General features: G+C 46.2%; 1 protein-coding gene across 1 annotated transcript; it reads left to right on the forward strand.

The window, feature by feature from the left end:
* The first annotated feature begins 14690 nt into the window (after positions 1–14690).
* LOC125514696 (transcription factor AIG1-like) lies at positions 14691–16110 on the forward strand. Its single transcript, XM_048680068.1, has 2 exons — positions 14691–15140; positions 15370–16110. Exons 1-2 carry the CDS (start codon positions 14970–14972, stop codon positions 15835–15837), a joined length of 639 nt encoding a protein of 212 aa, XP_048536025.1. The 5' UTR covers positions 14691–14969; the 3' UTR covers positions 15838–16110.
* Positions 16111–16715: the final 605 nt, after the last annotated feature.

Genomic DNA, 16715 nt, shown 5'->3' on the forward strand with positions numbered 1-16715 from the left:
CATACTAGTGACACTCTGTTTGTCTATGTATTCACACATGAATTATGTTTCTGGTTAATACAATTCTAGCATGAATAATAAACATTTATCATGATATAAGGAAATAAATAATAACTTTATTATTGCCTCTAGGGCATATTTCCTTAATGGCCGGTGTCGAGGAAGTCGCCGTGGAGCCGCGGGCGCAAGGGGGCGCCGAGTTAGCATGGGCACAATGGTGTCGAAGTAGTGGTGCGCCGGGAAGAAGATGTTGTTGACGACGCGTCTCGGTGGGTTTGCCAAGCCCGGGGACACATCATGGACGAAGGCACGCACTGGTGTTGCCAGCACCAGGCATGCGTAGACAGACGAAGACGAAGTTGACAGAGCACCGCACCAGGCTTGCCAGGCCCGGGGACACGTCGTGGACGAAGGCACGTGGCGGTGTTGCCAGCACCGGGCACGTGGAGACTGGGACCTGCACGAGCTATACGCCATGTTTAAGAAGTCAGAGAGGCCAGCAGAGAAGAATTATACGACGATTGCGGTGTCCATCAGCGCGGGGCCGATGTCACCAACGGTGGTCGGAGTAGACGAAGTGGTCGGGGTAGATGACGGCGACGCTGGCGACAGGCTGGTGCTGGACAAAGACGAAGAGAGGTGGACGGGCGGTGGCGTCGGCTACGGGGGTAGCAGCGGCGGCGGCCTGACGGCGGTGACGGCTAAGTTAGGAGTGCGACGACGGTGCTCGAAGTAGGTGAGGAGAACCCAACAGCGTGACAAAGACCGGCGCGGACGATAGTGTTCCCACGCCAAGGGAGGCGACGCGACACATACCACGAGAAGTCGACGCGCAGCGACGGCAGTGGACCGCGGCGCTATGACCCGAAGGGGCGACGTAGCGGCGGCGGACAGGTCAGGGCGACGACGAAAGACCTCGGGGCGGTCATAGGGACCGCGAGCCGCGGTGCTCCAGATCGAAGGGGCAGTGTAGCGGCGGAGCGCGGGTCGTTGCAACCGCGGGGACGGCCTCAGGACGGCGGCGTGGACCACGTGCCACGCTCGCTATGGCCCGACGGGGTGACACGGCGGCGGCGCGAGGGTCAGTGCAGCCACGGGGACGACCTGGAGCGGACGGCCCCGGGGCGGCGGCGGACCGCGGGCCGCGACATTATAGCCCGAAGGGGTGATGCAGCGGTGACGCGGGGCGGTGCAGCCGGGAGAAGAACCACGGGGCAGCGGCGTTGCTGCCTGATGGGGCGATGCAATGGCAGCCCATTGCTCGACCGGTAGAGGGGCGCGCTGACTCGGGACAGTCTTCACGGGGCCGGCGGAGGCACGCGCAACCGATGGGCCAGGTGGGTCGCATGGCGTGGATGAGGCGGATCGCGACGGCGGGCGGGTGATCAATCCGATCACGCGCGGGGTCGGGGACGCCGCTCGGTGGGGACGAGGTGGCGGCGGAGTCCGAGATGAAGCTGACGGCGATGAACGGCATGGGACAACGTGCGAACGAGCGCGTTAGCACCGGCACCCGGGCCAGCAAAGCAGCCGACGCCAGGGCAGCAAGGCTGAGCGACCAATGGAGCAGCGGCGCCCGAGCTCAAGACAGCCGACGGGCCTGACGCAGCCGGGGACGAGGCCGGTGAGGCAACCCGCAGGGCCGCCGTGCAGACGCGGCGGAGACGGGTGGCGTGGATCGATTGGCGGGCCGACGCGCGAGCGGGGGTTATGATTGGCCGCCGCATGGCGCGAGGCCGCCGGATGTAGGCGATGCAGGTGTCCCGGTCGGAGCAGGGCGACGGACGGGCCGGCACGCGGATGACGACCTTGAGGGACCGTCTGTCGCACGAGGCCGCCAGGTCGGTAAAGTAGCCGGCCGGTCGTGCCGGTGTCAGAGTAGAGGCGCGGGGTGTTGACAGTGGCGGCGGGCGACGCGATCAAGCAGAGATCAGAAAAACAAAAAAAACGCCGATCAAAACGACCGACAGGAGAGCGAAAAACACGGAGCGAGGGCTCGGGAAAAAGACTTTCTAGAGCAGCCGGCCAACACGGCCGGCGGACGAACCCTAGGTACGGGCGGCGCAGCCCCCCACAGCAGTTATGGAGGCCAACCGCCCTGGGGACGGCGCGCAAGTGCGGAAGCAGCGGCGACTAGGGTTTAGGATCGACTTGTGATAGATACCATGTTAAAAGGGTGAGAGAGGTTTGATGGAATAGTTCGTTATATTGCTTGAGCCTCATGGGCATATATATAGGAATACAATGATCTATTTAGAGTATAAGACAAGCCAGAACAAATCCTAGTCTATCTTGTCTTTTCTAATAATCACGATACTTAACAATGTCTACTGAAGCCGAGAAACTTGAAGCTGAGAAGAAGGCAGCCGCTAGTGTCGCGGCTTCATTATGGCCTATTGAAGGGTATAACTCATTTATTCCGCTCTGGTTTATTTCTGTCTTAGCCATATTAATATTATATGCAAATATATCTGCTATTAGTGTAGTTATATTCAACACACTTTGGTATGAGAGCAGCGACATATCAACGACTCACTCTAGCGGCGACAGTGGTGGTTCGATGGTCCAACCTCAATACAATTTTACTTCTTTTGTGGTGCTTTGTATTTTGTGTGAACTTTTATAATAGACCTAAATCCTTTAAAAGGTACTCTCTATATAAAAAAATATAAAAGTGTATAATCTAAACGCTCTTATATTTTATTTGCAGAGGAAGTATGTACACATGCCTTTCATAGGTATTAAGATTCAGAAGGAAAGAACACCTTCCGATCGCGATCCTGATCCTGCCGTGCACGTGCACCGACGCACAATCCAAAACTAGCAATTCTTCTTCCAGTCTTCCTTTCGAAAAAGAAAATGCTCGATCGCCTGTGCTTTTTGACTCGTGACTCGTGGGGACAGGAGAGGCGCATATTTACATTCCTCTGCGAAGCTTTCAGTGACGTAGAAGTGATTAACGACTCATGCTGTCAGTCATCCACGCTTGCTTTGGATCGGGAGATTTTGCCGCAGATCTCCATCACAGCTTGGTTTTGTAAGTTGAGGTAATAGCACGGCAGGTCCTTCAACTTGTCTTATATGTGATAGTTTGGTCATCAAATTTGCAAAAGTAGATTATTTGGTTCTCCAACTTGTCCTCAAGGTGCATATTTGGTCCTGGCCCAATCAGCAACAGCCAAGTGGAGCCAGCTGGGCTGAGCCGGTCAGCTTCGCACCTTTTGCATTTAGCCCCTGCCGTTTAACGGAATTAACTCGCGGGACACCACTTGGCGCCAATGCCCGGCACCGCGGCGAGCTTGGCCGGCACGGTGCCGGAGAGGCGGTTGTGGTCTACCGCGAGGAACGATAGCCTGGGCATCGCCGCAATGGACTCCGGGATGGTGCCCGCGAGACGCACGTTGGACATCGTGTCCCCGGCCAGGGAGCGCTACCCCGCCGGCGAACGGCTGTCTTCCAACCTCGCCGTATCCTTCTTCTCCCACCAGGCCTCCCCAGCCATGGCAGCTACAGGGCTGAACGCGTACGCGCGGCCATACAACCGCCGCTCCGCCCGCGCCCACCTCACTCTGCTAAAGCCCCATCCTTCCACGATGCCGGGGTACCACGGCGACGCCGGCTACCCGCCGCCTTCCCCGTTCGCCGCCAATTACTCCCGCGCCACCTTCCCCGAGCACCACTACCCCGGGCCCCTCCCGTCGCGGCCTTTCTTCCGTGAGCACGTCGCCGCGCCGCGTTACGACCGTCGCCCGCGCGGGGTCATGTTCGATCCTGAGAAGATGTACGCGCAGGTGATGCACAGCTTCAACTACAAGCATAAGGAGGCAAGGGAGGACCCGCGACTCGCCCTCTGTTGCCGGCGGCACCGCCGTGCGGGCCGCGGGGGCAGCGGGCCAGGGGCAGGAGAAAGGTGTACGTGCCGGCCGCGCGCGCCGGAGGACGGGAGAGGTCGCCGTCGCCGTCGCCGTCGCTCACGAGGCGGAGGGCGTGGCCGCCCCCCCCCCCCCCCCCCCCCCCCCCCCCCCCCCCCCCCCCCCCCCCCCCCCCCCCCCCCCCCCCCCCCCCCCCCCCCCCCCCCCCGGGCCTGGCACGGCCGCAGCCGCACGACCGTCATGATCCGCAACATCCGCAACAAGCTCACGTAAGCGACCAGCTAGCTCAGCCACGCTACGCCTTCCCGGTTCTCCACCGTTGTACTGTTCAGTTCGTGCCTGCGTTTTAGCTGATGGATCTTTCGCTTTTTTGGCGTGCGCCGTCGCAGGCGCGCCTCGATGGTGAAGCTGCTCGACGACCCCTGCGCCCGCGTGAACAGGCGGCGCGGCCCGGGAGCGGTGGCCGCCGCGTCCGATATCCTCTACCTGCCCATGGATTTCAGATGATTCATCTCATGCTTGCTCTTCTCTCACGGGTTGACAGGGTGATTTCTCTTGCCTGCATTTATGCTTGTGCGGTAGTGGAACAGATTCTTATCAAGTATAGTAGCATCAAATGGACGAAGCCAACGTTAATCCTCTAAGTCAGAAAAATAAGAAGCGTACTTTCAATAAGTTCCTCTTCTTTTGGCGAGACACAGTTTCACAAAGTACGTATACGTACCGACTTGTTTCGTGCGCTTTGGTGTTCTTTATTATTATTATATTAGTCAGGTATAATGATCTTTCCGTCTTGCAAAAATAAATATGGCAGAATATCAACCATACCGTATGCGCAAAAACTGCAAACCTAGTAGTACTATCTCCAACAAAGCCCCTGGAAGAAGACAAACAACCAAAGCAAGCGAGGGAAACAAACAGCCAACGAAAGCATGCATAACTTTAGTTTGGTCTTCTAGCCTGAATGAATCAGAGTTAAAACGGTCACGATCTTCTTCTGTTTTGCAACGGGCAAATTAAAGCAGGCAGCGTTGCAACAAACAAGGGGTGCGCCGTCGTCAACGGCGGCCGCCGCGGCGCGCGGGCGGCACTACGCTCTACACGGCCGCGGCTGGAACCGTTCGCTCGGCAAGGCGTACATGCAGGTAAAGAACGTGCACGCACGCACAAGCCTCCTCCGTGCCGTCGATGCATGCATGCATTCATGCGGTTTGTTCTCTCACACTGTGAACGGTCATGATCTTCTTATGGTGAGGCACTTCAGCCGCTCCACCTTTGCGTGCTACACCGACGAGTACCTCCCGGTTGTCTTCTGGCCGCCACGCGACGGCGCCGCCGACCCGCCCCCGGCCGAGCCTAGGCACCTCGGTCGACGTCTCTCCGCGCGTCCCCGCCGTTGATGAAGCCGGCGAGCAGCTGGCATGGGTGCATCGAGGCGAGGCTATAGCGAGCTAGCTAGCCACTCCAGCAGAGGTGCCCCGCGGGTTAATTCCGATAAACGACAGGGGGCTAAATGCAAAAAGTGCAGCGTTGACCGGCCCGGCCCAGCTGGCTCCACTTGGCTGCTGTTGATTGGGCCAGGACCAAATATGCACCTTGAGAATAAGTTGGAGGACCAAATTGTTAAGAATAAAATAGTTGCTTATTAATTAAGCTAATTAGGATTAAGTTAAATGTTAGATAGATTACTTGGTTCTCAAGCAACCATGTACTTTCTTGGCTCTCAAGGTAACTATATAATTCCTTGGCTCTCAAGTAACTATGTGTTTACTTGACCACCAAGCACCATGTGTACTTCCGCCTGAGTATAAATACCCCACTTCTATCATCAATAAAGACTGATGTATCATCTTTCATTCAAATTATCTCGTTCTTTACTTTTCACTCAAAACACGTTATCATGCACTTTGCTCTCCGATCGAGCGATTTAGCCACACACAAGGAAAGAGATTACACAAGAGGGATCGCCTCACAGTCAGGGTCTAGAAGAACAGATAAATAGCAAATTAGCGATTCTGTCGGAATCAACACCTTGGAGCAGCACGGAAGAATCGCACCAATACAACCAAAGGCGATTTTAATCTAATTGCTATGATACATCATATGCTAGTGAGATTTACCTAATCTTTGTTCTTGACTATCAGGAATTGCCGCCCTGGGTACGACAAGACAGTCGAATGGCCTTCACGGCGCAGCACTCCAGAGTTCAGACCAGTGCATGGATGCCGCACTTCTCGACTAACGCGCCGCACATGCAAGAACTAGGCGTCACATTTATCCCTTTTTCCAACCAAGGCGATCAGTTCAGGAAACAGGACCAGAATAGAAAAACAACTCCGAGGCAAAAGGATCCACATACATGAATAAGTCTACTTCCTGGACTACTTCTCACATGAAGCTTACAATCAAAGTACTTGATCGCAATACCTATCAGGTGCTATTTTCTCAATTTTATTCATAGTAAATAATCATGTTCAACCAGAAATCAGCGCCATTGGCACTGGCCACGCCACAACAACACTTGTTGAAGGCACTCAGGAACTGGACCGCATCAGCATCCCACTTCATGTAGCGGCGCTCGGCGCTACCCTCCGGTACGCAGCCTTCCATGGAGCGACCCGGACTGGCGGGTAACAACACGCGGCGAAGCCCTCCGGCATGCGGCGGCATCGCCTCGACTCCGGCCGCACGTGTACCAAAGCCACGCCGCCTCCACCCGCACATCACCTTCCATTCCCGCGCTCCCTCTCAGTCATGGCCTGCCTCCTCGATTTGGGCCAGTGCGCGGCGCAATGCGCCCTCCAGCGCGGCTTCCTCTGGCACAAGGCGGGCCAACCAATGCAACGCTTCCCAGCGGCACGGCGGTGGATGTTAATCCTTAGCCGCACGGGAGAAATTGGGGATTTCTATCCTCTAGGCTATCTTTTAGTTTAAGCATTTAAGTTCCTGTTATCTACAGAAAAGTCTCTGTAATTTCTGTTAAGCCCTCAGGATTAATTCATCATGCAGTATAGTCCTCAACTTCAACTCTCAAGTCGTCTATACTCCTGCGATTTGTGGTACAACCCTCTGTTTTAGCACTTTAACCATCAGGTTATTACTATCTGTATTTTATAAGCCCTCGTTTTCAGAAAACATATGTGGGAGAACCTCAGTTCATCCTAAATTACATAAAAGAATTATACACCATTATTTTAATGGCAATACCTTTGCAAAAAAATGTATTGCTTATATTTCAGATCCTTTTTCTCTGGAATTTAAGATATCAATTATGTCTTTACTGCAAACATTCTATATGACATGTGATTTTAGGACAACTATACTTTTGCAGTCGAAAACAATTTTTCTGGCAAATCTTAATGAAATTCAAATAAGAATTATAAATTGTCATACTTCATATGACATGCCCAAATTTTATTTGTGAATCACAAGGTATTGGTGGCATCTACTGCACCATTTGCAGATTATCTACCACTACTGTGAGGTCTACATCTTGTCATTTTAACAAGATGACTACTTTCAATGTGCTCTTCTAAATATTAATATTAGATGTGACTACCTCAAGATATCATAAGGTAATACTGGCATCTACTGCAAAATTTTGCAGACTATCCACTATTACTGCAAGGTCTACATCATGTCACTTTGACAGATGATTACCTTCAAAGTGATTTTTTCTTAAATATAGCATAACATAAGGTAATAGAGATATGAACATCTACTGACAAAAGTCAGACTATGTTTTCTATTACTGTGAGATCTACACCATATTGGTGATTATCTTCAAAGTGTTATCCTATATAAATTGGGGTCTACATATATGGATATAAAGCATCAGCTATACTAAAAAATGCTCCTCTGAAGCATTCGTTGTTGTTCACTAAAATGATTTACTCTCATAGTAAATATTATTCATGTGCAGTCATTATATGCCGAAATGGTAATCTTGTGCTAATCCAAGCCTCACTTTGCTTGAAAATGTCATAGAAAATTATGCAAATATTTGCATACCCTGGTGATTACCTTCTATTACATTGGTAAAATACATGGCAGTGAAGCCTATGCCACTATTTATAATTTTTTTGTTGTCCGTCCATCAAGATGGATCCCATAATTATGGCAACGATTGAGTGTATCAACACTTTTGCAATGTCCACATCACTTCGTGGTTATACTTTCACAGTGACTAACCAATGTCAAACATGCAACGCCTATGTTTTTGGCAGTGACTCTAAAGTTGCAACGCTCATATGCATTTTATGTGTCCCAACTTCACTTAGTTCTCAAACTAAGTACATAATGGATGAATTTTTATTCACGCTGAATATTTCCCTTAATATAAACATGATGCCTTGAGCACATCGCGAATGATTACCCATTCATTTTTCAAGACCTCAAGTATATCACAGCTCACAATTCTGTCACTTAATCAACTTCAAGTTGAGATCTCGTGATCAAATATTTTCATATGTCCTTAATACACTTTACATCCTCTTATGATGGTACTACCATTTTTATGATCAAGAAACATGGAATTTCTTAAAATCATCAAATTCACCCAACGGGTGCTATCCCATTATTTGAAATTCTAGCTAGTACCGAGACTACTACACAAGTTAGTGGTCACAAAATAGAACAATGAGGAATTCGAAGTAAAGTGGAGGCTAATAGACAATCAAATGATCAAAAGACAACTCTCAAGTTTGTCAAATGGGTGGTTATATAAATATTGTCCCTATGATTACCAAACCCTCAAACATATTGTCAAACCACACCACGTAATTATTAAAAAGGCAAATGAGTTCATTGGGATAATTAGAAAATTTGCAAATGTACAACCAGAAAATATTCTGGTAAATGATTGTTCTTAGATCTTCATTTGAAGGAGAACCAAAAATCTAGTGGATTAAAAGGAAGGTGAATTCATTTGCACCAATGATATGTTTGCATAATTAAATTTTCAGTAATGTTGGAAACCTCATGTAATCACCTAGTTATTCCCAAAATATCTTTAGCCTATACTTGTGCTACTACATGTAGTGCGATGTCCGATATCCTATTTTCCGGACATGATATTTGATAAATTTGAATGTATGGTTCAATTCATACTCAATATTGTTGCGTACACAATAATTTTCTGAATCTTAATAAATGAAATATTTGGTTGCATAACATTAGTTATCCTGGTTTGGGGATAATTAGAAAATTATTAAAATTCTATTGGTCACAACTTATCAAGTTACAAAATTTCCCAAATCATCAGATTTATGTGCACCGCATGTGCCATAGGGAAATCAGTTTTAAGGCACTCTCACCTTAAAATTCTAAGCATGGCACTTATTCTTCCTTGAACACATTCAAAAGATATATGTGGATTGTTGAACCATTATCTGGGGTAATATAGATACTTCATGGTACTCATATACACATTCATAAAATGTTTTTAAGTGTGTCTCTTACCACACACAACCATGATCTTATCAAATAAATTGCTTAAATTATCAAAGTAGGAGCAAATTCTCCCGAACAAAGCATAAACCCATTTGAATGCGCAATGTCGTTGAACTCGTTTCACGAGCATTTTCAGCTTGCATTCAGTACTCTATGTACATACCCAGAATGGTTTAACTATTTTTATTATCAAACATAGTCAAATGAATTACTTGACCACTTTTAAAGAATTGTAAATTTACCAGCCTCTTGCTGGACACATACGACCTTACACACCGTAAGTATGATCTAAATCATACCAACTGCATATCATACTACTTTCCCCTTGTAGTAACTACGTGGAAATCAACAAAGTATTTCTCATCTGCGATAATTCAGTTACATACCGATATCACCACTCCAGCGTACATCAATGGGCACTCACAGAAAATTAGGGATCTATATGAGGAATAACAATTTATCCGTCAATCAAAATTATTCACAGCTCGTATGTTGATTGCATCAGCAATAAGGATATTTTCCGGCATTAGGGGGAGATAAGTACCACAAAGAATGTCGTGAAATAAATTAGAAATGTTATTGACATTCAATCCTTATATCCACGTACTCAAAGAATCTGAACTAGAAGTTTAGAGAATCATATATTTGCAACACATTGCAAATTTGCCATATACATTTACTGATAACAAGGTGTTACTAAATTCTATATTCCTGCAGTAAAGTGTGAGAAAGAGTGGAGGTTCCTGATAAACCACTCTTCTCCCCAAAATGAGAGCAAGAGGGGGAGAAAATCTGACAAGACGAGATATAACTTCTCATATGCTTCCGCGGAAACAAAGGAAATCAAATCCTCAACCAGTAAATGTAATTCAACATCAAGTTGAAAGACACCTCACTGGATGCTCATCATCCAAAGCCCGGCATAAATATGCACAAATGTTTTGGTGCCGGGACATCGAAACACCTTGACTCCATTTGTTGTAGGAAATCACAAGGAGTTAAAAAGGAATAAATATTTTATCCACAAACTTCAATGATTCCACCAGGATCCTATAAACTAAAGACTACATTTGTCGACATATATTTCTTCTCAATTTGCTAAAACCTTTTGGGCCCAGAACCAAAATCCATGGTAGATTGCCTCTTGCACTCATATTGGTTCACATAAAAGGAAGCAAGTACGAAGAATAGCACTCGCTCAACAAATGAGTGGTATTTACCGCAGTAATACCTACTCCTCATAAGTATCTTCCATATGGAATACTAAAAACTTCTCATTCATAGACAAAGTCAACGAGGTGGTGAGAAAGCGAGACTTGTAGCAAAAGGGTTCACACAGAGACCCGACATCAATTATGATGTAACATACCCTCTTGGTATGGGTGGATTTATGTTTCGATACTAAATATCATTGGCAATAAAAAAATATTATCCATGCAGTTCATGGATGAAGTGGCTACATACTCATATGAGTCACTCATTTCGGAAAAAAAAATCAAGTCCCTGAAGGGCTTATACTTCCGAATCCAAAAGCAAATCGCAATAAGTTTTGTATAAAACTTCATAAGTCGCTCCATGACTTGAAATAGTCGGAAATCATATGGTACTACCGACTAAATGAGTTCCTTCTTAAAAAGGATTACTCGATTAATGATGATTATTTACATGTTTAATAAAGGAATCAATTTGACTTCCTTTCATCACCTCAGTGTATATTGATGACCTCATCATCAATGTCTATACAAGACCTAAACATGCACAAAATCATCTCAAGACGGGAAATTTGGATTCAACCAAATTTAGCTCAAGTTTACAACTTGAGCATTCTCTCAAGAATACATATCAGTCTACATATATCCAAAACATATATGAGAAGTTTAATATGGATATATCATACCAACAAAAGGTACATGGTCAATATAAGAAATATTAACTTATATCTCAAGCCCACAATAAATCTTGGGCAATTCCATCAGGAAAATCAAAGATATGACCATGATGTGATGAAATGATATTGGCTCTTTATTTGATCCTAACAATGCCATATCGGTGACTGAATTCACTGGAATAGTCTTCTCATGGAAGTCATCTAAATAGACTTTAACGACTACTTCCACTAATCACTCTAATATAATTGCTCTACCTAAAAGCATTGCAAAATATGCATGGCTTAGCAGAATGATTAGCCACACTCAAAATCATGTGGTTGAGATTCAGCAAAATCACATAACTTGATTTATCAAGACGCTACCACTTGTGTTACTCAAAAACTACAGGTTATATGAAGAGCAATATTATAAAGTACATTGCTCGAAAATTACTTATCCTCACGCATTATAGAAACAATATGCAAACAACATACTTTGAAAATCCTACGGATTATTCATAATGTCACGATCATATCAATGGAATTTGTATTACACATTCTCCAGGTTTGCAAAGTTCAGGGGGAGTAATTTCTCAAATCTATAACCTATTAACAACCCTAAGATTGCATATATTGTACTCTTTTTCCCTTTATGAGTTTTTCCTAATGGTTTCTCATAAAGGTTTTTAACGAGACAATATAAACACAAGTGCACGTATATGTCATACACTTTCTCCTTATATTTTTCCCACTGGGTTATAAAGGAGTTTTCAATGGCATATCATATCGCACTCTTTTCCTTTATGAGTTTTCTATCAAAGTTTCTCATAATGGTTTTTAATGAGGCAATATCTTATCAAAGATCATATGTCATACTTTCTATTTTCCCTATCGAGGTTTTTAAAGAAAGTACTCAAGACATATTATTTGTTCTCTAAACTCATCAATGATTTTTCTCCTTCTTCAAAGGTTTTTCTCATATGAGTTATCAAGAGACAATAATCATTATATGTTGCATCATTTTCTCCTTATTATTTTCCCACTGGGTTTAAAGGAGTTTTAGCAACATATCTGCACTATTCTCCTCATATTTTTCCCACAGGGTTTTTGGAGGAGACATTCAAGATTATTCAAAGAATTTGTCAAGATGATGGATGTCCCAAAGACAAGGCATTGTACAAGGGGGAGTGTTAAGAATAGAATAGTTGCTTATTAATTAAGCTAATTAGGATTAAGTTAAATGTTAGATAGGTTACTTGGTTCTCAAGCAACCATGTACTTTCTTGGCTCTCAAGGCAACTATGTAATTCTTTGGCTCTCAAGTAACTATGTGTTTACTTGACCACCAAGCACTATGTGTACTTCCGTCTGGGTATAAATACCCCACTTCTATCATCAATAAAGACTGATGGATCATCTTTCATTCAAATTATCTCGTTCTTTACTTTTCACTCAAAACACAAATAATTTACTTTTGCAAGTTTGAGGACCAAACTATCACATACAAGACAAGTTGAAGGACCTCCAGTGCTATTACCTCTTGTAAGTTCTACGATGTCCTGGTGAACAGAATCTGCGTCCTTTCTTCGGCCGGTGCTTTCGATCGACATTACTATCGATGCAGACCCGAAGCAAAATCACCCGATCCAAAGCAAGCTTGGATATTGGATGCCTGACAGCATGAGTCGGTAATCACTTCTTCATCACTCGAAGCTTCACATCGGAACGTAAAATATGCGCCTCTCCTGTCCTCATCATCACGAGTCAAAAAGCACAGGCGATCGAGCATTTTCTTTTTCGAATGAAAGACGAGAAGAAGAATTTCTAGTTTCTGGACTGCGCGTCGGTGCACGTGCACAGCAGGATCAGGACCGCGACCGGATAGTGATTTTCTCTGAATCTCATCTGAGGTGGGGGCGAAACCTACAGGAACACGACTGTTCGCCCGCATCGGCAGTAGAAAAAAGAAACAGGCAGCGTGAAGAGCCTCGTGCGCACAATCAACGGGAGGGGGCCGGGGCCTGTGTGAAGGCCGCAAAGTGCGTGCGGGTGTGAAAGCACACGGCGGCTGCAGCTCGCTACACGCCAATCCTCCCCCTGTGAGCCACTGTTGGATAGAGCCTACTGTTCTTCAATCCATGTGTCGGCTAGCCATACACTCCTCTCTTTCCACCATCCTCAAGTTTTCTTTTTTGCGAGTCACCGTCCTCGAGTTGAATGAACAGCACACAATTAGCTACTCCCTGTATATCAAAATATAAAATGTTTTTTGATATTGTCATAGTGTCAAAAAGCGTCTTATATTTTGATACGAAGGAAGTACCATTGTAGTATGGTTTTACAAATTCAGACGTTGCGCGTACATCTATACATTTCCTCGGTTTATAGGGCCGGAAGGCAAGCCTGTAGATTCCTATCAGCTCATCGGGGCCGTGAGGTTAGGGTTCTTGTCAAGCGTATGCGATAGAAAGATTGGTGTCAAGTTCTTCAGACCAATTTAACGGTTCAACGGCGATGACTATAGCTCCGGCGTGCTAGTCCTTATGGCGCGTGCACAAAAAAATATCCGGTTTCTATCGACAAGGTCAGGCTGGCTCTGGCATGGGAGCGACCACATCGATGCGTAGGTGGCTCATTCTAGCTGCGGCAATGGTCGTTCGGTAGTCCAAGGATCTTGATTGTAATTTTTATTATGTTTAGAGTGCTTTGTACTTTTAGTATATCTTTATAACCGATTTGGATCCTTGGCATAAAAAAACACAACCAAATCATTTCATGAGTAGCTGGCCGTACAAACAACTTAGGCAGTCAATCATGTTCTGTGTGGGATTTCTCATACCAATCACAATGTGGCATTCAAAAGCAACCGGCTTCGATCTCTTAAAATAAGTATAATAGGATGATGTAGACGAGCTATAAAAGATGTCATATCAGATATTTGCCTAGTTGAAATAGAAAACAAAGGAAAGAGAAGAAAAAAAATCTGACCGTGAATTTCAGCTGGCTGTAGCACAAGGTTCAACAACCTTTGTGGAAAAAAATGGTAAGCCACATATTAATGACAATATTAACATATAATGTAACTATTGTATGAGTGAGCTTTTACATTGGCTTTATCCGACATGATAACTTCATACAATCTGTTGTTGCGTGCACTATTAACCATGCTCTTAGGCATGGTTTGGATAAAATTTTGGTTGTATACATCAAAACAGATAGATGGTTGTTACTGGAAGTTTTGTCGCAAAAAAGGAAGAAAAAAAATGTCGAAACCAGTTTGTAGGAAGAAGTTGCACGTGTGAATCGGACAGTAAAAATTCAGTGATGACAAGCCGATCTCTGCACTCATGACAGGTCCCAAGATACGAGATGACTGACATAACATGCATGCTGGTCCAAAGAAGCAACCCCTGGTGGGGAACCAGTGTTGAAAAACAACGTCCTTGAGTGGGGGTGGTGCTTGTCCTTGTTCAATAATATAAGAAAAACATGCACATTATATCATGAGGCGATCCCCTCACTATCGCAGCCATATCCATCCATCCTAGCTAGAAATGAGACAAGCTCTTTTCCTTCTTCTTGCACAGCTGCACTAGTTAGTATACTACCTTTAGCCTTTAGCCATCCCCTCGCTTTGTTCACCACACTCGTTGCTCTTCTCAGTTTCAGGCAGCAGTCCATTGTTCGTTCCATCCATCATTTGTGTGTTCCACTGCGACTGAGTGAGTAGAGACTTGTTGCTTCTCGCATTGGTGAGGAGAAAATGGTGGCCTAGACCAATGGCAACATGCCAGGCTCCCACTAGCGCGCCGGAGCTGTCGTCGTCGTCGGGGAGGAGCGCGACGGAGGCGAGGTCGCTGAAGGTCCATAGCGAGTCGGAGAGGCGGCGCCGGGAGCGGATCAATACCCACCTGGCCACGCTGAGGAGAATGATCCCTGATGCTAACCAGGTCAGACCACTTCTTGTTTTGTTCATACTGAAAACTTAGCCAGAGATCCGTTTCGAAAAAAAAGTTAGCCAGAGGACGAAACCAATCCCTGAAACCAAGTTGACAGGGTAACTGAATTTGCTGCTGAAACAACTTCATTCTTCAAAGAAACACCTTTTTCCTGAAAAACTAGAAAATTTGGTAACAGCATTTCTAAATAATACTGATATTTATCTTCTTGTATGACCAGATGGACAAGGCCACCTTGTTAGCTTGTGTGGTGAACCAAGTGAAGGAACTCAAGAGGAAAGCAACTGAAACCACACGATTGCAAGCAACAGCGCCCATCCCCCCGGAGGCTAACGAGATCACCGTCCATTGCTACACCGCCGCCGGCGACAACCGGACCACGTACATTCGTGCCACCGTCAGCTGTGACGACCGGCCGGGACTCTTCCTGGGTCTGGCCGGAGCGTTCCGTGTCCTCGGGCTGAGGGTGCTGAGAACAGAGACGGCCTCTCTGGGAGGCAGGGCGAGCCATTTGTTTGTGTTGTGCAAGGAGGGCGGCGATGTCGGTGCGGGCCTGAGGGCCATGGAGGGGGCGGTCCGGCAGGCGGTTGCCGAGGTCGCCTTCCCCGAGATGGTGTGCGGTGGCAGCTCGTGGAGCAAGAGGGAGAGGATTTTAGAGGAGTGCTGCCCGGTCATGTACTCCGTATAGGTCGTTTCCTTCGGGAAGAATATTTTCAGATGGAATGCGATTGCAAATCCACACACGTCGATCGCGCCAAAGCGAGCAAGCAGTCGAGCCAGGGTATTGGGATACCTTGGGATGTGTTTGGTTTGAGAACCAAAAGGCATGGTATGTCATGGTCTCGTTCCGAACAAATAGGTTGGTTTCATTCTTGTGTTCGGTTGGAGGTAAAAAATGTCACGGGTTCGTCATTCTTGTGTTTGGTTGAAGATATGAAAATGACAAAAATCTGATTCAACTCATCTTGTGGTAAGATTACCTCGCATATCCATGTCATGTATTAACTAAAATAAATATAGCAATTTGCATTAAACTATATATTATATAAATCCCAGCAACATTTCCATTGTATTTATGGTTTTAACAATTAGAAGTATACAATGTCAAGCAAAATTCAGTGCAAAGAATGAGCGCGACAGGGTGGGGTTCGGAGGGGGGGGGGTGAGCGAGCGATGAGACGGGGGTGTTTTCCTTTTTTTCCTATCGATAAGAGAGGAATAACCATGTGATTCCTTCGATTTGGTGGAATCGCTTGATGAAGCACATGAAGGGAATATTCCTTCTCCGAGGATCACATGGTTTCTGTTTCATCCTCAACTAAACACTGAAATGGTGGGCTAGGGACGGAATTGTAGAGAGACAAGTTATGGGTTGTGCAATCACAATGTATTGATCGATGCACCAGACACGTATATATAAGTACAGAGGGAGGGCCACATCCTCAACTATACAGAGAAAACAGGAGGTGGGCCCTATACACAATATATACGTACATAATATACTCAACCCCCCTCCCCCCGCAGTCGAAGCAGCACCAGTGACGCAGAGACTAGAACGAAACTCCT

Source organism: Triticum urartu, chromosome 1 (assembly GCF_003073215.2).
Source record: "Triticum urartu cultivar G1812 chromosome 1, Tu2.1, whole genome shotgun sequence".
In the NCBI taxonomy this organism is placed as follows: domain Eukaryota; kingdom Viridiplantae; phylum Streptophyta; class Magnoliopsida; order Poales; family Poaceae; genus Triticum; species Triticum urartu.

What these genes read in the sequence shown, in the direction of transcription:
- LOC125514696 (XM_048680068.1), top strand. Translation starts at nt 14,970, where the DNA reads ATGGCAACATGCCAGGCTCCCACTAGCGCGCCGGAGCTGTCGTCGTCG. An exon ending in TGATCCCTGATGCTAACCAG is followed by an intron (nt 15,141 to 15,369) that starts GTCAGACCACTT and finishes TTGTATGACCAG; the next exon opens with ATGGACAAGGCCACCTTGTT.